Below are 22,066 nucleotides of genomic sequence, written 5' to 3'. Positions count from 1 at the left end.
GCCTTGAGGAGGAGAGGGCTGAGGGAGGGCAGGGTGGCTGGCCGTAGCCTGGGCTGCCTGGTGCATGGCACTCCTCTGCAGGGGGGGCCGTTCCTGCACCGGCTGGCTCCCCCCGCCCCCACCCCACAATGACACTGGGGCCCTGCAGAGTGGGGAATGAGGCAGGGAGAGCTCTGGGCAGAAGAGCTGCTCTGCCCGCTGGAACATCGCCTGCACAGCTGGACGGCCCACAGAGGCCCCCGGGCCACCCGGACACGCGGGGCACCCACCCCTGGAGCCACAGCCCGGGCGAGGGGCAGGGCGACAGCCTCCGCTGGCTGCCCGTACCTGGATCTGCTGCTGGAGGATCTGGTGCTGCTCCTGCTGGTACAGAACGTGCTGCTGCTGCGTCTTCTCCAGGGTCCTCTCGTCCACGTGCCCCCCGTACATCTTCTGGAGCTGCTCGCACTCCTGAAACATGCCCCCGCCCCCGTGAGCTCCCAGGGCTGCCTGGCTCTGGTGAGCCGGAGAGGCTCCAGCAGGGGGACGGCTGCAGGCTCCCTCGGCCTCGAGGAGAGGCCCACCCCACCCCACCGAGGGCCCCGTGGCCGTTCCGCAGCGCCTCGGGAGTCCACCGCTGCGGCGGGCACGGCAGGCTGTGCCTTCTCCCAGAAAGCCAAGCCGGGGGCCCGGGCGGCGTCCAGGCTGCTTCCCAATGGGGCTGTCCGGGCACAGCCAGGCCAGCGGTGCCACGCAGCTGTTTGGCCTTTCCCTTCCGGGTGGCCTTTCTTGCACAGGGAAGGAGGACACATTGGCGGGGTGCACAAAGCACACACAGAAGGCTGTGTCATCGCCCACCCCTGCAAAATCTGCGAACGAGGCAGGATGACAGCACCAGCACAGCCCGACTGTGCCGGCCGGCCGGCCGGCCCTTGCCACCCACTCCTCTACCTGCTGCAGCTGCTTGATGCTGCTGTGGTTGCCCATCCGCTCCAGCTGGGCCTTGAACGCCTGGATGCTGGCAGCCCCGTCCGAGAAGCGGCGCACCGGCGAGAAGCGCTCCGTGGGGAGGTGCAGCGTGTTGGAGTCCTTATAGATGTGGCTGTGTGCACACAAAGGGGCGGGTCAGGGGCGTGGGGGCAGCCGAGGCTCGTCCACAGCGGCCTCCTGCCCACCCCCAAGCAGGCCGAGGAGTCAGCCGTTTGGCACACACGCCGTTCGGCAGGGGACTCTGCCAGCCTCCCTGACATACGAGGCCGGCACTCTTTTCAGGCCAGCCTTCCTGGGGCGCCTCTGACCCCAGAAGCAGAAACGAGCAGAGCTGCTCCAGCGCGCGGCTGCTCCTGAGTCACACGCTCTGCCGACGCCTCCAGCCTCCGGTCCCCGGGCGTCAGCCTCCAGGGCCCCCCGTGCCACCCTGGATAAATACAGGAAGTCAGTCCAGAGAGACAGGGGAGCCGGCCTGCCATTCTCGCCTCCGCGGTGGCACCTGGGAGCCGGGGCCCTGCAGAAGTCTTGGACTGCAACCTCTTCAGCCCTGCCCTGCCCTGCCCTGCCCTGCCCTGCCCAGCACAGGCAAAGGGGAGGGAGGATGCGAGCTACCGTCCATCAACACCGGAAGGGCTGCACATTCCCTAACCTGGGAACACGGTGAGGCTCCAAATCCAGGGAAACAAAGGCTGGAAAGGATTCCAAACTCCTTTGGGCCAGCCGTAAGGCCTCTGGGTGGCTTGCCAGCCCTGGCCCCAGGAGGACTGCCATCCCAACTGGGATGCAGGAGTGGGGCCACACCGTCTCGGCCCCCAGGGGCACCGGCAGAGTGCAGCCCATCTTCTGGCCACCCCTGGAGTCCGTGCACGCAGTATTAAATCAGAGCGGCCTGGCGTGGCAGGAGGGGGGTCGTGCTCAGGTGTGGCTGGCTCCTGAAGGCAGCCTGACCACGTCCGTCCGTCGCTTTACAGAATCACATGCTCTGGGAAAGCAGGATGCCGGGGACAACGCAGCTGGAGGGAGCAGAACCGCCGGCGCTCTCGTGCCGTTGCAGCCCCACCACCCTTCAGCTGGCCAGTCCCTGTTCCCTGCACACTGCTCTTCCGCTTGCAGGCCGTGGGCGAGACAAGAACATGCTAGTTGGGGGGGGGGGTGCCAGCTGCAGGCCTAGGACACGGGCAGCTGCTCCCCAACTCCAGCACGGAAGCAGATGGGCCAGCCATGGAACGCCCTCCCCTCCATGCTCCGCACTTCTGGCCCGGTTCCCAGTGCCACATCCACCGCTGGAGAGGCCTGGAAGATCGGTTTCCACGCGGGCCACCCCCATGCCGAGAAGTCCTGCTGCGCTGGCTTTTGTCCACATCTGAGGAAGCACCTAGCAGGCCTGGCTCAGCTGCAGGCCGTGCGGACCAAGAGGGGGTGTCTAAGGATGCCCCCTCCCTCAATCGGCACCGCCCTGCCCATCTTCAGACCGCAGCACTGCAGAAGATGGGAAATCGCGGCAGGGTGGAGCCAGCGGGCGCTTGCTTCGGAGATGAGCAGAGCCAGGCGAGCCCGGCCCAGCCTCCGCAGCCCCCCGCACGTCCCGTCTGCGGTTCTCCACTGGGCCACTGGCAGGCCTCGGAATGCTGGCCTGGGCAGGCGCTTGCTTTGACTCGGCAGGGCCTGCCCGACATCCTTAGCCACACCGGACCGGAACAACTCAGGCCCCATTCCCAGCACGTGAAGTGGCCGTTCCCCTCGCCCCTGGCCAGGAGATGGAGCTCAGCGGTCTACAAAAGCCACGGGGCAGTCCTGGTCCAGACGCAGCCCGGGAAGCTCCTGCTCGGCACTGCCCCCCGTGCCAGCGTCTGGGAGCCAGACAAGGCGTGATGCCGCAAAAGCCACTCCTGAGGCCCAAAAGTTGCTCCACTGAGCACGCCGCTCCTTTGCCGGATGGGAGGGCTGGACGAAGCGCAAGGCGGCCGCCGTCATCCTCAGACTCGCGCTCCCCGCTGGTCTCCCCAGCCGCCCCCGAGAGATGCACAGCCGCATACGGGCCACTTTCCTCTGTGCCAAGCGACTCGGGACAGGGCGGTCTTTTGTGTTTCATGCTTCATGCATCTTAATGATTATAAATGCATTCACGGAAAAGTTTTGCTTAGAATTTGTTTGCCGATGTACATTTTATACACATACTGAGGCGCAGTATGTTGCATCCATTAGAAAGCCCTTGAGGAAGGCGGTGTTCTCCGCAACCGTGGCAAGCTGGCACCAAGTAAGTTGGAAGCTGTGTTACCTTCCATCCCATCTGTTGTCTTTTGGCTTCAAGGAAGCATTCGTGTTCCTGGAATTCCGTGCCGTCCACAGTGGGGCCCAGGCAGTGACTTACTGGTGAAGATTCGGGACATGGAACAAGAGGCGTCTGTGCACCAGCAAGGGGGGAACAAAATGCCCAGGCCCAAAGCGAGCTGCAGGAGCTGCAGGGGCCAGGAGGTAGTGCTCTGGGCTTGGCTGTTGCCCAGGTGGCCTGAGCCGATGGAGAGGGCCAGAGCGGCCCCCGTGCCAGAGGAAGAAGACACCCGTGCCGAGGAGGCTCCGCACGGCCAGTGCGCAGGCAGCGGCAGCGCAGGCCTCGGGACTACCTGTGCCAAAGCCTACCCTCCCTGCAGCCCGAGGCGCCTTCCAAAGCCACACACAGGTCTGCTCCAGGCCTTCACCGGGGTGGTGCCCCTTATCTTAGGCTCGCTCAGGCTCCAGCATGGCACCCACAGCTGCAGTGGGCTCAGAGCTCAACCTGTCTGGCTGGTGATGCAGCTCTCCGAGGAGTTTCAGAGCAGACTGGCAAGCGCCATCGAGATGAGCCGGCGAAGAGGGTCCAGCAGGGGCCTGCCCTTACACCAGGAAGTGCGGCAGCGGCGGAGGGGGGGGGGAGAAATGCCACCGCTGCCCCCGGCCTCCTTTGGCTGGGGGCCCTCAAGCGCCCCCGGCCAAGCGTGCCCAGACGCTCGGGGCTCCCTGCATCCCTGCCACAGGCCCGGTCTGCGCTCCTGCCCCAGCGGCCTCTGCCCGCCCCCAGCAATGCTTGCCCGAGGAAGCTCTGAGGGCAAACACAGTTCTGATGTGGACACTGGGACACCGCTGCTGACACGAAGCTGCTCCCGAGGCACTCCTCTGCGGCTTGTTATCGTGAGGGAACGGACATGGCTCCACAAACACAGAACGTCAGGGTGATCTGGCCACCTCCTGTCCCCGGCCGCCTGAGGGATGCTGTGCAAAGGCCACTTCAGCGCTAGCCGGCCCGCTCACACGGACAGGAAAGCCGCCTGCCGCCCCCACGGGACTCTCTCCGGCCCTTGGGGCGGACCGGGGCGGATGGAATGGAGGGACCGTGTTCCCCCGTAAGCCGCGGGGACAGGCAGGTCCCTCCCTGGGTGGAATTCCTGCTTCCCGACCGGCTGGCAAAGCCTCCCAGCCCCATGGCCGCAGGCGCCTGCTGCCCAGTGCCCTCCGGTCTGGGGCTGCAGGGAGGCAGGGAGCCGCGTGGGCTGGGGGACAGGGCAGGTCTGCAAGGCTGCAGGTGTCCAGGCTGAACACCTCTCCCTAGCTGGGCAGGGGCTCTCTGCCCTCCGGTGCTGCCCGAGCGGCCGGTGCCACTACTCACCGGTGCTGGTCGGGTGCCAGGTGTGCTGCCCGGGAGCGGAAGGGCTGCTGTCCTAGCTGCCTCTGCAAGTCGGGCGGGATTTCCGTGGTGGGGCTGGTCATGGCCAGCGTGTGCCTTTTGGACCTATTGGCCAAGTATCTGCAACAAGCAGGAGCACATCTGGTGAGAGGGAGAGGCGGTGGGGAGGGTGGGCCTGGGGCGCTCCGAGGAGCCCCGCTGCCCAGCTCCCTCAGAAGAGCCTCTTCGTGGCAGAAGGGGTGGGAGGAGGGAGAGGAAGGAAGGACGGAAGGACAGAAGGAAGGAAGGACGGAAGGAAGGAGACAGGGAGGGAGGGAGGGGAGGAAGAGCGGTCCTTGTGGATTCAGGACAGCTCTGGCGAAACAGGAGCACCAGCCGACAGAGAATCCAAGCAAAGCCGGGGAGTTAAGAGCAGGCCCACCCAAAGGGTTGCAGCAGCTGCCAGGAGGAGGGCACGGGAATGGGGGCTTCCTAGGGGCTGATCCTGGGCCCCGAAAGCTCTTGACCAACCTTCAGGGAGCAGAACAGGCTGGAGCAGAAAGCCCAAGTGCACCAAGGAGCCCGTTCTGATGTGCATCTCACACACCGGGACCAACAGGCACACGCCAGCCTGCCTCCAGAGGGACAATCCCCACAGCTCTGGGTTTCCCTCGAGGGAAGTGCTTCCTTCAGGCAGCCCTTACCAAAGTGGCTCTGGAAGAAAAGGCTTTCAGCCGGGGGTCCGCCTGCACTACGGTGAGACTCCTGCACCCAGGATCTCTGGCTACCTGCTCCCGTCACACGGGGGCCGCCCGGCCTCGGATCTCAGGCCCTGATGGTGACGGCCTGCGAGAGGAGCCGGCCGAATGGGAGCCTCTCTGGCTGGACCGACCGATGAGGCAGGATGCAGCAAGGGCCGGCTGGAAGAGCAGCTGGGGCCGCAGGACGGCTTCACTCTCCGCAGAGTAGGGCAGCCGTGGGGCTGGGAGCAGACTGTCCCAGGGCACCCCGGGCAAACTTTCTCCACTTCTCATCCTGCTGCTGGTACCGCTCGGCTCATTTCTCAAAGGCCAGCACTGCCTGGCCAGGGGGCCACTGTGCTCAGTCCACACTCTCTGTGGCCACTGGGAAGAGCAGCCATAGGAGCCGTGCGCCCCCTGCAGCCCCCCCACCCGATCGAGAGGGTGGAAGGCGCAGGCGGCCGAGGCCCACGCTGCCATCTCCAGCATGCCCTCGGGTGGGCCTGCCAACTTCCAGAAGCCTTGGCATTATCTCCACCATGTGCCACGGAGCGGCTTGGCCTGGCCTGCCAGGTCAGGAACCTCAAACAAGTGCAGGCGGGGGCGGGGGGGGGGCGGGAGGGGAGGGGAGGGGAGAGGAAAGGCGGGGGGGTCGTAGTGACCGCACGGTGTTCTGGACAGGGCAGCCATTCGTGTCCTGTTCTAGGGAGATCAATATTTGCAGCAGCCCTGGCTGCTGTTTGGGCAGCTGGCGCTACGATGTGATGTTGCATGTCAAGCGGCTGGCACACAGGAAGGCCAGCCATGTGCCGCTGGGGGCAGAGAGGGGGACCAGGCCAAGGCACGCGCCGCTTTCGGCCCGGAGGCAGGGAGCCCCGTGCACGGAAGCTGCTCCCTCCCGCCGCCTCTGCAGGGACTGGGGCCTGTGCTGCCAGGGGCCAGGGGCCTCCCTCAGGCAGGCGGCTCCTTCAGCCCAGCGGCCGGCCACTGCGCCCCCTTGGAAGGGGCGCCCGTGCCTGCAGTTGTCGCCACACACGCAGCAGCATCAGGGCGATGCCGCTGATCCTCGCCTGGCGGAAGGGAGGTCACGAAGACTGGGCGGCCGGGGTGGGGGCGCAGACTAGGAAAGGCCGCCAGGCCCCCCGACAGATGGCTGAGGAGAACCGGCCGGCCTTCCTTTGCCACCGTCCCCACGTTGCGCTTCTCCTCTGCCTGGCCTCTCACAGGAACCCCAGACGGCTTCCCAAGCTCTCCTCCCTCTCCACGTTGCCTGCACAACCGCGCTGAGAGGCAGCGACAGGCCCAAGTCAGCAGGGGGCTCCACGGACGCAGGGGGGCTGGAGCCTGGATCTCCAGAGTCCCAGTCCGGCGCTCTTAATCCCTGCACTCTGCTGGGTGGTCAAGTCTAATGGAGCCCCAGCAGCCACACCGAGCCTTTGCACCCATTTCTCTGCCTGCTTCCTTCCCTGAAGGAGAAAGAGCTCTCCTCACCCTCAAGAGGCTTGAGTTCCAGGCAAATCCAGAGGCCGCTGCCCGCAGAGCCCAACCTGCTGCCCAGCGCTGCTTGGCGAGGGCACCCAGCGCCCCAGGACCACGAACACAGAGGGGCTCTCCGGCAAGGGCACTGAAGCGGCCGCTCCGGCGACAGCACAGCTGACCGCCCGGACCCTACCGGCAGAAGCTGACGCGAGAGGCACCGGAAGCTGCACTGAGGGCCCCTGGCTGCAGGGGCGGTACTTACGGCTGAGCCCGGAGGCCCGGGGGAGACTGCCCACCCATCCGCTCAGCACAAGGAAGTTAGTAGCAGGGAGTGAGCAGGGGCAGGTCACAGTGCAGCAGAGTCCGCGTGGAAACCGACTCCCACAGAAGCAGAGGCGAAGCAGAACCGTAAGCACACCTGGTGCCCAGTGGCCATTCGGAAGGCTGCCAGAGACAGGAGGGGCTCCTCTGGCACCCGAAGGGCCAACGGCCGCTGCCGTGGAAGTGTTACCTCTGCACAGCCTCCTGGTCGGGCTCCCCATCCGAGCTCTCCTCATCCACAGGGGTCACAGCCGGCACAGCCTGGGGGCAGGAGAGAGGCAGGGCTGGCTCTGCAGAAAGGCTTCCCCACACCCTCTGCCCGCCCCCACCCCGAGCTTCTCACTCCGGCCTCAGGGGATGCCCACAGCCCGTCCGTCCTGCAGCAGCCGAACCAATCCAGGCAGGGCCATGCCCATTCCCCCCAGGAGGGCCCTCTCAGGGCACCTCCAATCCAGAAGGTGCTCCAGAGACACGCTTCTCTGGACTGCTGGCGGGGCCTCCCTGATCAGCTCCTCCGCAGGAAAAGGGGCCCCTCTGGGAGGCGCACATGGGGGGGCAGTGACCACGCCGGCCTTTGCAGAAGAAGGGGAGGGCAGGCTTAGGCCTTGCCTTGAGCGGTCCCGGGCAGTTCCGCCTCATCCTGCCTCCCGCTGAGAGAGCCCACGGCCCCAGGAGAGCAGGCAGAAGCACGATGTCCACCCGCTGCATCCTAGCCCAGCGAGAGCGATGGCGGGCCTCCCTTGGTGCACTCGGCACCTCTCTGGCTCGTCTCTGTCACCGGCCACGAGCCAGCTCAGCCTGGCTGGGGCTGGGCCGGCCACACTGGCGGAAGTGTGACACTGCACAGGGCAACCCGGTCCGGTGCCAGAAAGCCGGACACTTCTGCCGCATTCCTGGTCCAAAGAGGCCTCACCGAACCGCTTTGTACGCCCTGTCCGGGGCCTAGCATTCAAATACACGGCAAAGGGAAAACTGGACTTCCAGGGAGAAGGGAGAGCGCAAACTGGCGGCTGCACGTCACTGCAGGTTGCGCGACTTACTGGCGTCATGGTGACAAGAGGAGAAGGACCCCGGGGACGCTTCAGGAGCTGCTGTGCGTGCAGCTGGATGTTGGCCCCTCCATCCGACGCCCTCCGCCCAAGGGGTCCCATTCCGTTCAGCAGCTGGAGAGTCGGGGGCTGCAGCAAGGACTGCTCCTGCAACAAGACGCTCCGTCTCCACCAGCCCCGCGGCACGCCTCGTGGCCGGGCCGGGCCGGGCCGGGGCCCGAGCGACGTGGAGGGCTGCAACCTCAGAGCACAGGCTCAGCCCCGTCCCGCGGTCAGGCAGCAGAAGCCGGGCCACCGCCACACCACGCAGGCGCCTCCTCCTGACCCGCCTGGGGGCCCGGCAAGCAGGCTCATGGGGCCGTCACGGTGGCAGCACCTCAAGAGCAGAGGAGGGTGCTCAGGGCTCCGGCGGTGAAGCGCCCCCGAGCCTCCCTCAGGGGCCCGAAGGTGCCGCGGGCCAAGACAGACCTCCATTGGCCACGCTCAGCCTCGCCGACCCGCACCGGCAGCACGGTGTGGCTCGGGTCTCGGGTGTCAGGCAGGAGCAGCTCACGGGGAGATGCGTGCAGAGGCCTGGGGTCGAGGGGGGGCCGTCTGCGTGCAAAGCAGGGCCCGGCCTCCGAGCGACGGCTCCTCTCGCCGTACCTTGTACTCCAGCTGGCCCGTCGGCTGCAGGTGCTGCATGGGGAGCATGTTGGCCGCCATGTTCATGTTCGGGGCCACCGGCAGGAACGGGGCCTGCGGTGCGATGCGGGGGAAGCCTGGGAGCAGGTTCTGCAGATCCTCCATCACCTCCGTGCTGCAAAGAGACGCCACTCTCAGAGGCGGCCTGGGCGGTGCCACATCTCTGGGCTGACGCTACCCGAGCCAAACTGCTCAAGGAGTGCGCAAGGTGACGCCACCGTAGCAAGGGCAGATCGCCAAGTGGGGCAACGACCACTGAGCCTGTGGGGCTGGAGGGACGCTTGCCTGGAGGGTCCCGGGGAGATCAGGCAGGCAGCGAAACTTACCGTGGGTCAGCCACCCCAACGGTGTGCCTCCGCATGGAGAGGTAGCGGACCAGCGCCTCCGGGGACGGCTCTTCGCCCTCATCACTGTCCAGGTTCATTGTTCCATCCGTCTAGAGCAGGGGCAGGAAAAGAGGCATGTGGAGAGGCGGCAGGAGCACTCGGGGCAGGAAAGGAGGAGCCTGGGGAACGAGCGCTCACCTCCACTATTTGGTTCTCTGGGTTGATGAGCTGCACTTGTGGGACACTGAGGCTCACCGCGTTGCCTGCCTGCTCCGCCTGCAAAGCAGACAGAAACCACGCTCTACATGCAGGAAGAGCACACGCCTCCTGCTCGGCCGCTGGCAGCAGACACCGCCCTGTCCGGCCCCCCCGGGACCTGTGCCCCCGCCCCGGGGGAAGCGGCACCCTCGGAGGACAGCTGCGGTCATTTGGCGCTTCCAAGGCCAGGCCTGAGGAGGTGCTGGCAGCACCAAACCCCACAGAGGCACTCGAAGGCCGACGCCGGGCTCTCCCCGACCCCGTCCGGTGGGCGCAACGTGTGCTCACTGCTCTGCTTCGCAAGGGCAGAGACGGAGCTGCAAGCCCTTTGTCCGACTCGGGAAGAAGCCAGAGGAAAGGAGCGGAAGTGCCACTCAGCTCAGGCACCACGCAGAAGCGACAGCCGAGACGCTGGGCTGGTGGGCCCTGGAAGGCAGCAAGGCCTCCACAGGCTGGCTGGGGGCCTGCTGGCAAGGGGAGAGGAGGCTGTGCAAAGTGCAGCGCCGCCCCTGCGAGAAGGGCCCGCCCAGTTTCCGGGGAGGAGTGCCGTGTCCGCCCCCTCCCACACCACGCGAGCTGGCCATGGCAGGGGGATGCTCGGGCGGCAGGAGGCAGGGCCCCCGGCTCCAGGCCTGCCCTGCGGCATCAGGCCGGCCCGTCCCAAAGCAGCGGAGCTGCTGTCGCGCAAGGCCAACCTGGATGCTGGCAGGGGCCGGGAAGGCCATGGTCCGCGGGAGGCTGGGCAGTGTGGAAATGCGGAGGTTCTTGTGCCTCTTCAGGCGGTCACAGAGCAGGCTGTAGATTGCGCTGTAGTGATCATAGGCGTCCGTCCGCAGTGACTGGGAGGGCAGGGAAATGAAACAGTCAGTTCTCCCTGTGCCCGAGGCAAGCCGCCCGCCCCACGGCGTGCCCAGGGGCAGGTGTACCTGGAGGGTGCGCTCCTTGTCCAGACCCATCTCAGCCATGGCGAGCAGCACGTCTTCGTTCAGAGGCTCCATCTGCCTCTCAGCCTTCAAGTGCTGGCACTCGGCAATCAGCTAGGATGGGCAGAACCTTGGCGTGACTCCCTCGCGCACAGGAAGGGAAGGCAGGGGTGCCGCCCACCAAGGGTGGCCTGGCCAGGCATCATGCCAACGCCCGGGAGGCTTCCCCGGCAAGGGAGAAACCCGGGCACTGACAGGGCAGCCCCTGTGAAGCGGCGCAGGTGGGCTCAGGGCGCCCGGGAAGCACCCCCCCACGGCCTGCAGTCCCGCGGAGGGACAGAGGCGTCCCACGCACAGGATTACGCAGCGCGAATGAACAGAGGCACCGCATGAACAGATACGCGCAGGACGCCAATGGCCACGTGCCGAATCTGAGTGGTCTCTGCACAGAAACAGAGTCTCTTTGAAAGATGGGTGGCGATGCACGCACCCGCCCAACCTTCCGCCCCAGCCCCGGCCCCGGCCCCGGCCCCATGGCCCACCAGCGTGCTCACCGCGTCGAACTCCGCATCGGCCTCCCCGAGCTTCATCCACTTGTGTTTGCAGATCTGCTCCATGGAAAGCCGCCTGCTCGGCTCCAGCACCAGCATGTGGCGGATCAAGTGCTCACACTCTGCAAGGCGGCGCCAGCAGCAGGCTGAGGAACTGGAGCTGGGGGGCACCGCCAGCCCCACCCCCCCCATGATGGCTGCAGCAGCAGGAGGGGAAGCAGCCCATTCTGGACACGGCTGCAGGGTAAGGAAGCCCCGCACTGTGGCCCTGCTTCTCGGGGGGGCACAGGGCGCAGTCCCCTTCCCCTGCGGCAAGGGCCCTGTGGGCAACCTCCCTCCCTCCTGGAGCAGTGGGGACTCAGGGGAGTGGAGGACGCCGACATGCCAGAACACCCGCTGTCCGTCCGGCCCAGCACAGCCAGCGCCGGCGGGAGGCAACAGCTCCCCGGGGTCCCAGGCAGGAGGTTCTGCTGCTCCCCCAGGCGCCTCTGCAGGGGATCAAGCTGCAGCCCCTGCATGCAAAGCAAGGGCCCTGCCCCTGAGGAGGGCTCTGCTCTGAAAGGTGGCCAACAAATATTTTGAATAAATAGGGGCATCAGAAGCTCTCCACCTCCCTTACTTTACCAGGACGATGCAGACAGTTAAAAGTGTTTAAAGCAAAGATGCCCAGAGACGTGAGCTGCAGACAGGGCTCAACACCTTTACAGAGAAAGGAAAGGATGGACTTGGCCACAACACGAAGAAATTGATCAGGATGGCTTTAAACTGAATTCTGCAGGGGAGGGAGGGAGTTATCTGGACACAAAGGAGTATGTACTGCAGGAGTGAAAGAAAGCAACTCGGTGGGCCTAAGAGGAAGGACAAGATGTCTTCTCTTTCATCCCGAAGTTCAGGACACAGAATAATGGACTTGAAGTTAAAACAAAACCAGACTTAGACTAGGCCCCAGGAACACTTCCTCACTGTCCGAGCAGTACGGAAATTGAACCTATTACGTTACCTGTGGACATGAAAAATGGAATGCGAAACTTTCCGCTCAGCACCCTTGCTCGCAGGTTCTGCAGCGTGCTCCCGTCGAAAGGCAGGGCCCCGCAAACCAGCACGTAGAGCACCACGCCAAGGCTCTGCAAGAGGGGAGACCGCAGATGTCAGGGCACGTTTGGGGAGCACCATGTGCCCTGCACAGAAAGGCCAGCATAGGCAGAGGGCCTCTTCTCAGTATTGTCAGAGGAGTCCCTTCCTAAAATGGGCCAAGAAAAGCTTGTCCTTATGTTATATTTTGGATTGCACTGGTTTATCAAATAAGCACATCCCTTACAGAACAGCTGATAATGTCACTCCCAGCAGAGAGGCAAAACATGGGCCAGGCGCAGGAGGCCTGCAGGGCATACCCAGATGTCCACCTTCGGTCCGTCATACTCCTTCCCTTCGAAAAGCTCCGGGGCAGCGTACGGGGGGCTCCCACACCAGGTCTTCAGCAGCTGGCCAGGTGTGAAGATATTACTGAATCCAAAATCTGGAAAACACGGGAGGAAAGAATGGATGTCGCGGCTGTTCAGCAGCACTGACTCCTTACACAGGCGCCTACTAATTGCTTGGCGTGCTGCATCAGCTGAGCAGCGCAACTCGACCACTGGGGAAGGCTGGCACCAGGCAGACACGCGGCGGCATAAAACCGAGCCCTGTACCCTGGCAGCCGGCGGGCCAGCGGAAGCCATGCCTGCCTAGCCCGTCAGAAGCCGTCTGGAGGCGAGGTGACCAGGACAGTGGTTCTCACATCCCACTGTGGCTGCCCTACACGTCTGTGCAATGGCATGAAGGCACTGGCGGTGGCGGTCGGGGGGGGGGGGGCGTGGGGGTGGAATCCCTTTCCTAATGGCCCCAAACATCAAATGCGCCTTTTTCGCAGCAGGCCTGCAACTGGGGCAACCCGTTATTGCACAACGCACCACAACCCAAGATGCCTTCCCTGCTCAGTCACCACTACACATCTTCGTCTTTATGTGAACTCAGAAGGATTTTGCCCCAACCTGAACGGCATCTGACATTTTAATGCCTATTTTCCCAGCCTGGAGAAAGTCATTTAGAACTGTAGCCCTCCTTTTCAAAGGGCATTTGAAAATTATTAGTTTATTTACTTTATTTACTGTTCCTCTGCAAATAGTGCTCAAGGAAGGTAATGGTTTGGCATCGTCAGCAAAAGTGACTCCCGCCGAGGCACCTGCCCCCTCCAACTGCCACACTTTCCCAGCAGCCACTTTTCAGGGGTACCGAAGGTCGCTTTCCACGTTTCCGGATGCACCTGTGGCCTTGAGGGCTGCCTGCCGCTGGCCGACAGCTACTTGCTTGCTGACATTCTCAAACAACTCTAAAAATTAGGGAGAGGAAACATTTGCAAGAGCCACACTGAAACGGAAAGATACAGAAATGGCTGACCTGCTATTTTGATATTCAGATTTGCATCCAGAAGCAAGTTCTCTGCCTTCAGGTCTCGGTGAACGATGTTACAGCAGTGGCAGAAGTGAACTGCTGCTACGATCTGCTTGAACTTCTTCCGGGCTTCCTTCTCAGCCATGCGCCCATGGGCCACCAGGTGATCTGAGCGGGGAGGGAAGAGGCATAAAGATGGCTACTAGCGCAGCATCAACTCACGCAGGCAGTGCTACACCTGGGCATGTCCAAACCTGCCACACCTGGCGGGCTAAGATTCTAGAACAATGGCGAGAGCTAGATCCATAGCGGGAGAGACCGTTCCTGTTGGGACAGGCCCTGCCTGTTGCTTCTCTCCGAAATGAAGGCTGGAGCAAGGTAACCCGAGCAGCTGTCCCACCTCAGCCCTCGCCAACAACCATCAATCCACCCTGACCAAAGGCCTCAGAATGCTCCTGAGAGATGCCAGGCTGAGCCTCCACTGCGTCTCCCTGGGAAGAGACACCCGAGCGGCCCAGCAACCCCCAGTGGGCTTCCCTGTGCAACCCGGATGTTCCAGTGCACACCACTGTCCTGCAAGCAGCGCTAGCCTGGCCAAGAGGTCAGCTCCCCAGAGCAGAAGAGCCAGAACACAGGCCGCAACATCCCGCAGGTCAAGGGCAGCAGCCCCTCGTTCTCGCCTGGGGGCAGGCGGCGCCTTGCGGAAGGGGAAAGGGTGGCTAACAGGGGGGCCTTGCACTCGTCCCCCATGCACAATTGCACTGACTTGCAAATCCACCCCAGAGTGGGAAGAAGAGGAGAAGCTGAATTTCTTAAGAGTCACACTCTAAATGCAAGAGGCACACATAAAGAGGAAAACACCAACAGTCCATCTGCACATCTGAAGGTGAGCCAAGTGCCGCAGGGTAGGCGATGTTTTGAGCTGTGGGAACATTTGGCACGGAGAACCTGTTGCGGGCATCGCTGCGGAACGGATGCCACCGGAGATGTGCCACTTCCCACGGGCAACTGGCCTGCCCAAGAAGCCGCGGACAACGGTCAGCATGCCTGTTACCCACTCACGGAACAAGAGAGACACTGAACCGATGCTTGTTTAGCAGGGCACAGAGTCCCCCGTTGTCTGGTGGGACACCAGTAAATCAGATGCCAACTTTTACAAAACCCCCCGTAGCTTTGCAAAGGGAGAGTCAAGATTACAGACTGGGAAAGGGAGGCTGTCCAGCTGTCCTCCCAGAAAACCCACCCAAGGCCACACTGTAAGCTGCTGCTTTGGAAGCCCTGGGACCTTGGGCAGGGAAAGCGCTTTGCCCCTTAAGGGGTCTTGCTGAAAGGAGTCTGTGGCAGAGCGCAACCGGGGGGGGGGGGGCCCCAGGGGGGAGGGCCCCCCTGTACAGGATGTTCTGCACTGTTCGGGTCAGCAAAGGATGAGCCACTGCGGTGACTTGCCTGCGGCCACCTCAGGAGGCGCCTGGCTCAGCTGTGGCATTAACCTGGGTTTGGGGTCAATGACCCACCCGGTCTGTGGGTCCAGCAATACACTGGCATGGGTCTTAGCGTGCACAGCTGGATCCTCCTTCCACACAAGTGTGTACAGGATCGCAGCTCCTATCACCTTCAGCGGCTTCACCACTCGTCTTGAATGTGGGCACTTCACAGCATTTCAAAGAGATGAAATTTAATTAGGGAGGGAAAGAAGCTGGACTGCTTGAATCCCCATCAAAACATATTAGAAATGCAACATCAAAGGAAAGGGATTGCCCGTTACATGGAGTGGCGGGAGGCTTTTGATGTGTTTATGTAATTAGAATTTACTGTGAATTGATTGTGTCTGGGTATTTTAATTAGTGGGCACTTTGGCAAAAGAACCACCTGATGGGAAAACTTCAGCTTTATTTTGATTCTCTAAAGCAGACTATTGTCCTTCACTCTATAACTAATATAGCCTATGAAGGGAAGCAGGATGAAACTGCCCAGCCTTCCACTCAGCCTCCTCTGAGAGGGGACCAGAGGCTGCGCTTCAGCAAAGGCTCCTGAAAGAGAAAGCAGGTGCCCAGTTCCTTCTCCGCACTGCACACTCGCATCTCCCCACAACTTCGCTGTTCCCAATGCATTAGAAGGAGCGAGGTAGCAGCCTTGGACAGCGGGGGAGGCCTGCTGATTTCCACCACAACAGGCCCTCCCGGCCTCTTTGGGCACCCTGCAAATGCTCCTCGTGTGACGCGCGCCGGCGGCCTCGGCGGGCAAGTGCTTCCCACGCTCCCTTGGAGAAATCTTCCCTTCTGAAGATCAGGCTCTGTTCTCCCTTCCACACCATCCAGCAGCTGGGAAAAATCAGGCGGCTTTGCCAGGGGCAGCTTGGACCCCGTTTGTCTCCCCTGCATGACTCGAGCCTTGACTCCTGCCCATCCCCATCATCCATCTCTTCAGCTGGACACCGGCACAAGCAAACTTCCCCGTTCCTGGTCCTGCCCTGCAAACTGATCCGTGTCCCCATACTGGAAAACCAGGGTGTGGAACTGGTGCCCTTTCCAGGACAGGACGTCCGCTTCCTAGACTGTGGCCACAACTAGGATTCACCCTAAATGGCCGCTGGCTTTTACTCCATCTGTACAATAAAATAGGGGTGACAACTGGTGGCGACAAGCTAGGACAACATGAGGAGCTTGCATGCTTCAAGACAAATGCCGCCATGCAGCAACCCAACCAAGGGGAGCAAAGCCTTCCTGCAAAGGAGACTGGTAACTGTCTAGGAATGGCAGCGGAGGCGTGTTATACATTCTTCATTATGCCTGAACTGGTGCTGAGTTTCATTTTGATTTAAATAGAACTATTCATTTATTAATGACAAATCATTGGACTATTTCTAAAAGTTCCTGCCTGCTAGTGAAGCTGAACTGCTTGGCAAGATGTTCGAGTGAGAATATTTCTTAGGAGGACAGCAAGTTTCGATAGGGCGGGTGCGCAGGACTATCAGTTCTCCCCTTGCTCAGTCCGCCCCCCCCCCCCGCCACATCTCTCTGCCTGGCTGGACAAGCGGCAGCAGCCGCTCCACTGATTCCACACGCCGCCGCAGCACTCAGCTGCGTCTCCGGTGAGGCACACGACGGCCAGCCCAGGCGCAGGGGGCTTCTCAAGCCAGTCGGAGGATGTGCTCATCTCGCAGGGGGCGCCGTGGAGCACTTCCGCTCAGCCAGAAGCTCAGCGCTGGAGCTGCACCTCTGAGAAAGTGGGAAGCCAGCTCACCTGCGCAGCTGCTGCTCCCACTTAACGGGAAGAGCTCCGTCCCACGCACAGCTGACGTGGAATTTGCAGCGCTGAGCTGCGCTCCACCTCCACTCATCCTGAGGGCCCATCCAGAGCTTCTGGAGACGCCTCAGAACCCCCACGGCAAGCCACACCGCTCACCAGCCACGCAGGACCGAACGAGCCTGCACCGTGTCCGGCGGCTTTCTGTAAGCTTCCCTTCAGCGTGCGGCAGGGCCCGACCGGGGAAGGAAGGAAAAGGGGCACAGCTGAAGCCCGCCTGCGATCGCTCCAGAAGGACCCAGAGCCGCCATCTGCCCTGAAGCAGCTCCGGCCCCCGCCAGTGCTCGCTGTCTCTCCCTGCAACACAGAGCGGCTGCTCCGACAATCACCTGCTTGGACTGGCAGGAGAATGGGCCTCTCGGCACTCCAAGTCTGGGCCAGCAGTGCCCCGCTCCTTCCAAGGCTGATAACCCACAAACTCTGGCCAGCTTACCAACGGAAATTAAAAAGTCACTTTAAGCATGGAATAAATTAAACCTCTTCCCCCCTCCTCCTCTTGCCCCCCCCCCCCGCTGCCAAGTTCCTTTTCGTAGTAGCTGCAATGAAAACAAATGGCAGGCCGTTATTAACACAGCTGCAGCTAAGAGGAAAGCCTCGTGGTGAGATGCTCCCAGCGCAGCCAGCCAGGGACTCCACGAAGACAAATCATCTGTAGGGGGAAGAGACGCTAGGCAGAAGGCACCCAGCCGGCCCAGGGAGCTGCCCGGGGAGACTCCGCTTGGCCCTGAAGCGGTCAAGGAAGACAAAAAAACAGCTTTTTTCAAAATGGGGTTCTGCTTCCCTCTCCTTGCCACCGGAGCGATCAAGAGACTTTTCATTAGAAGATCGCTGCGGTCGTTCTGGCTCTACTTTCCCAGCAGATGAGGGATCTGGCGATGAGACGGAGTAGCAGCTGAAGACAGCTGGGAATGATGGAGACGGGCACCGTGCGGCGGCCGTGTGACTGCAGCGGTGCAAAGGGGGCTTGCTGGCTTCCGGCTAGGCAGCGAGGCCACGAGGTTGGATGGCCTGCTGGTTATCAGCTGCTCCAACAAGCAGAATTTACGACAGCCTGCAGCCCTTCCAAAAGCAAAGAGAAAGTTTCCATCCGCCCTGCACGTAACAGAGCTATTTGGCTAACCCACCAAAGCCTCGCCAAGGAACAGTGGCGGGGCACCCTGACAAATTCTACTCCATGCGTGGGGGAAGAAGGATTTTGCTGCTGTAGAGAAAAGCCTCTCAGGTGCAGTTCATAGAGAAAGCAGCTCACCTCCCCAGCAAAAAGAAACTGGCTGACTAGAGGCCACACTGCCCTCCTTGGAGAGGGTTTGAGGCCAAGTGACAGCCTGCTTATTTAAGCTTTTATATATCATTCATTAGCAAAAGCTCTCAGAATGGTGCACAATAAAACCGTCTCAATATCAAGCAATAGCTTTGATATCAAAAGACATCACTACACTGCAGCCAACAGAATTCAAGGCACAGAAACAATGAATCAATAATTCACAACTATTTCACAACTAATCCAACATGTACCAGGACATTATGCAATATAAAAATCAATAATCAGATTTAGCAAGTGAAATAACGGCAAAATAAAAACGTCTTAACCTGGCGCTGAAATATATACATAAGGTCAGCACCAGCGCACCTCCCTGGGGAGCTGGTTCCATGAACAGGGTACCAAAACTGAGACGGGCTTTCCCCTTGTGGCCACCTTCTTTACAGGTGGCTCCCGGAGGAGGACCTCTGCAGATGATCTTCGGGTCCAAGCGGGTATATATGGGAGGAGAGGTTCCTTTAGATATCCAGGCCCTAAGCAATTTAGGGCTTTATATGTCTCTGCAAGCACCTTAAAGGGGGCCTGGGCGTCAACTGGTAAACAGTGCAGACGGTAAATACTGGGAGGGCTTCTGCTCATCTCTGCCCATCCTTGGCAACAAACGGACTCCCCCATTTGGCACCAACTGAAGTTCTGGACCGTTTTCAAGGGAAGCCCCACGCAGAGCACATTACAGTAGCCTAAGCATGAGGTTACCAGGACATGGATTACCTTTGCTAGGTTCTGCCCATCCAGGCAGGGAGGCAGCTGGTCCATCAAGTGCAGTTGAGAGAAGGTACTCTTGGTCACAGATGCCGCCTGAGAGAGTTCTGGGTTGAGGAGCACCCCAAACCCCACACTCTGTCCTTCAGGGGGAGTGCAACCGCAGCCACCCCCCGCCCCCAAGCAGCTTGCTCAAAAAGGGAATGTTGGCCACCGGCCTCCAGATGTTAGCGTCCCTGGGGGTGGGGGGGCCTTCTTCAGGGGGGCATCCCTTAATGGAGCCAGGACCAGCCCCTCCTTCACAAGCACCAGTGAAGAAAATAAGAATTTCCTGATGACTAAACAACAAGGATCAGTGCTTGGTGTTCTACCAGAGAGACAAAAAAGGGTTGAAAATATAAAATAAACCTCTGCCAAGGTCAGAATTTGTACAGATAAGCCCAAAGGCAGAAGTTTCAATAGCAAATGTCCTCAAAAGACTTGTGGTTCACGATAACCATCTATGAAAGTGACTGAATGCCTTTCTGCTGAGGCATTTTCTGTCACGGAGCACTGCCAAATGCTAATGCATACATTCACCACGCACGATGACCGTGGCAGTGAGTCTCGGCGGAAGATGGGCTCACTCCGTTGCTGGCACTCGCCTACAAGAGTCTTCGCTGTGTAAAATTGCCTGGGGGCGCTGCCTGTCTCTCCCATGGGCAGGCAATGAACAAACGGATTGTCCCCAGCCCCAGGACGCAGGGGCACGTCCCCTCCTTGGCTTCGATGGGCAGCCATGAGGGCAAGGGCTGAGAACGCAAGCCTCTTCGAGCCCTTGTCCACATCATCAGGCCTCGTCGACTGAAACTTACCCATCAAAATAAGACCAGGCGGGGCTCTGGACACCTCCACTAAACATGGAGTCCAACCTGAACCAAGCCTGAGTGACTTTATCCTTGCAGTGCTGTGCCAACGTGTCCCCGCAGGCCCCCGAGGGTTCCACCTGATCCTCATCAGGCCCCATGTGTAAAAGGCCACCAGCCACTCGGAACAGCTCTGCGGGGAGGTGCCAAGGGGAGGCACTGCTGGCAGACACTTCTTCTCCACCTTCGCCACCGTGGAGTAGGCTCAGTAATGAGTTCTTACCCACGCCCGGTTGGTCGCAACAGTAGTCGCAGGGACAAGCACACAGAAGGAAGAAAAACACAAAAGGGAACGGGCTCCAAACAGCCCGCACCCTGGACCCCTGCCCGAGGCCACTGCCCTTGGTGCAAGCTCTTTGAAGGGGGCTTTGGGAATGTGAGGCCCAGCTGAACGCAGGCGTTCTGGCGGACGGGTGACAGCCTCCTTCCTCCCGGGGCTCCGGAGACAAGAGGGGCATCAGGCTGAGACGCTGGAAGGGGAGCAGGCAGGTGGGAAGCGGCAAGTCCCGGTGTGTCGGGCAGGCAACTGGCGGGCAGCCCCGGCATTGCTTCTTGTTCAAACGCTTTCAATTAACTGTTAGCAACAGCTCCCACCCAACCATAAAACCCCTCCTTTGAAACCCGGGAGAGCATCTGGCAGCCCATGTGGGCAATAACGAGCTCGATGGGCCATGGCCTGATTTAGTAGAAGGAAGCTTCCCATGTGCCTCATTAAAATGCGCCATGCTTGAAAACGGTAAGAGCAGGTGTTCCACAGGCAGAGGTGCCTCCTCACCTGAAGAACTTGATCACATACTGCCCTTTTGCGCCTTCTGTACAGATTTGCAGAAATGGTTAATTACCCCATTACTAGAAGCTCTCTTGGGGTGCTAACTGGATTTGAATCTATTTTCCCTCCTCACAAACTGAGATAAATCGGTGATAGCAAAGCTTTGGTGGCTTCCATTAAAGCAGGGTGTATTCCAGAGTCTTGAGCCTTACTTTTCATACCGTTATGTTGGCAATTCTACTCACCCAGCAGTGTTTTATATGCTATACATTCTGTAGTTAGTATGAACAATGGTGCAATTTTAGTGTGACAATTTTATTTATTCTGCTATGTTTTAACTGTTTGCGCCTGATGCAAAGGAATCTCTTCCTCTCCAAATGGAGTCTATGGCTACCTTGACGTTTGTACTTGTGGGTCAATGTACTCATGGGGTCCACCTCTAAAGATGCGACTGTCATTTTAACTTCACCATGGCTGACGCAGCATATAAAGAATGAAATTAACATGCTTACCAAATATTTCCCCTCCACTTGCATATTCTGTCACCAGATAAATCATCCGCTCTGTCTCCATAACCTGGGCAAGAACAGAAAAAAAACCAAACCAAACCTCAATAGATGGGACTGCTCAGGAGAAAAGGAAGCTGCACTAAAGAGACAACTGTTTTACAGCTGCATCTCTGATACACAGAAGCACTTTAAGCAAATTGGAAGTATTCAGTGGTTGCACTCGAGTGTGCACGGCGAGCTGGGGACCATGGCTAGGATCGTCAAACATGGATCCTAGAGAGAAAGAACTTGAGTTTGCAGTGCTAGAAGTGGGCTTTGAAAGATAGCCTTTCCCTGAATAACGGGATCTTGTTCGCTTGCCCTAGATTTCTCAGTTTGTGTGATCAACATGGCTGTAAAGGTTCTTCCACAAACTTCACTAAAAATAACTTCTGGACACTAACGCATCTCTAAAAACATACATACACTTATGAATGTGGTTTTTATTCACATTATAGTCCCTAGAATTGGGACATGAAATTTGAATCTACTGGATGTTTCAACTAGTAAAAAGACTGACCCTGACATTCTGTGTTTTGAAAGATCAGATACTCCAAACAAGGCCTTTTCAAAGTTGTTGATAAGTTCCATTACGGACATACCACAACCCAAACAGTCTCACCAGCAAGGGAGCAGCATTCCCTTGCAGAGGCAAGAAACACCCAAGCAAGTCAAGCATCACCACCGAAGAGATGACTGGACTGGCAGCTTGCTCCGGCCATTCCTTCCATTCCGCTGATGCAAGAAAATTGCAGGGCCCGAGCAAAGGCTTTGCTAGGCATGGGCCCAGAATCTATTTCTAAGCGTCCCGAATGCCGACTCGTGCTGGCCGAAGATTTTTTCTAAGCCTAACTGACACGTTTATTTCCATGGAAGGCTGCAGCCAGGGAGGAAAGATGCAACCATCCTCTCCCAGACGGTGCAACACCACCGGCCCCCACTTCCTTATTCCAATTAAGTTTACTCACCAACAGAAGTTATGTCCCTGACCTTAATTGTCATGGGGGTGTCAATAAGGCAAAGCTGGGGAGGGAAAGATTAACCCTCCCCTCCCTGCATGCTGTGATACCCAAACCTCCCCTGGCTGCTTCCTTTGCTGCCAGACAGAAGCTTCGTACTGAAGCATAATTGCATGGGGGGGGGGG

At 60.0% G+C, this 22,066-nt stretch overlaps 1 protein-coding gene across 2 annotated transcripts in view; it reads right to left on the bottom strand.

Moving 5' to 3' along the window:
* SIK3 (SIK family kinase 3) overlaps window positions 1-22,066 on the bottom strand; it is a 31,893-nt gene that overhangs the window by 8,365 nt on the left and 1,462 nt on the right. The window contains exons 2-16 of one of the 2 annotated variants that reach the window (XM_044456263.1): window positions 20,886-20,949; window positions 13,377-13,538; window positions 12,332-12,456; window positions 11,941-12,064; window positions 10,944-11,062; window positions 10,393-10,503; window positions 10,162-10,305; window positions 9,407-9,484; window positions 9,209-9,318; window positions 8,844-8,997; window positions 8,190-8,345; window positions 7,340-7,410; window positions 4,613-4,750; window positions 931-1,081; window positions 328-450 (exon numbers count right to left, since the gene is read on the bottom strand). In XM_044456263.1, the coding sequence (XP_044312198.1) occupies window positions 328-450; window positions 931-1,081; window positions 4,613-4,750; window positions 7,340-7,410; window positions 8,190-8,345; window positions 8,844-8,997; window positions 9,209-9,318; window positions 9,407-9,484; window positions 10,162-10,305; window positions 10,393-10,503; window positions 10,944-11,062; window positions 11,941-12,064; window positions 12,332-12,456; window positions 13,377-13,538; window positions 20,886-20,949 (1,830 nt within the window). The remainder of the gene's footprint in view (window positions 1-327; window positions 451-930; window positions 1,082-4,612; window positions 4,751-7,339; window positions 7,411-8,189; window positions 8,346-8,843; window positions 8,998-9,208; window positions 9,319-9,406; window positions 9,485-10,161; window positions 10,306-10,392; window positions 10,504-10,943; window positions 11,063-11,940; window positions 12,065-12,331; window positions 12,457-13,376; window positions 13,539-20,885; window positions 20,950-22,066) is intronic. The other variant, XM_044456264.1, reaches the window with a different exon arrangement.

Source organism: Varanus komodoensis, unplaced genomic scaffold (assembly GCF_004798865.1).
Source record: "Varanus komodoensis strain SLA01 unplaced genomic scaffold, ASM479886v1 scaffold83, whole genome shotgun sequence".
Lineage (NCBI taxonomy): Eukaryota > Metazoa > Chordata > Lepidosauria > Squamata > Varanidae > Varanus > Varanus komodoensis.
The sequence above is the reverse complement of the archived record's forward strand: the minus strand, read 5'-3'. Positions and strand labels throughout refer to the sequence as shown.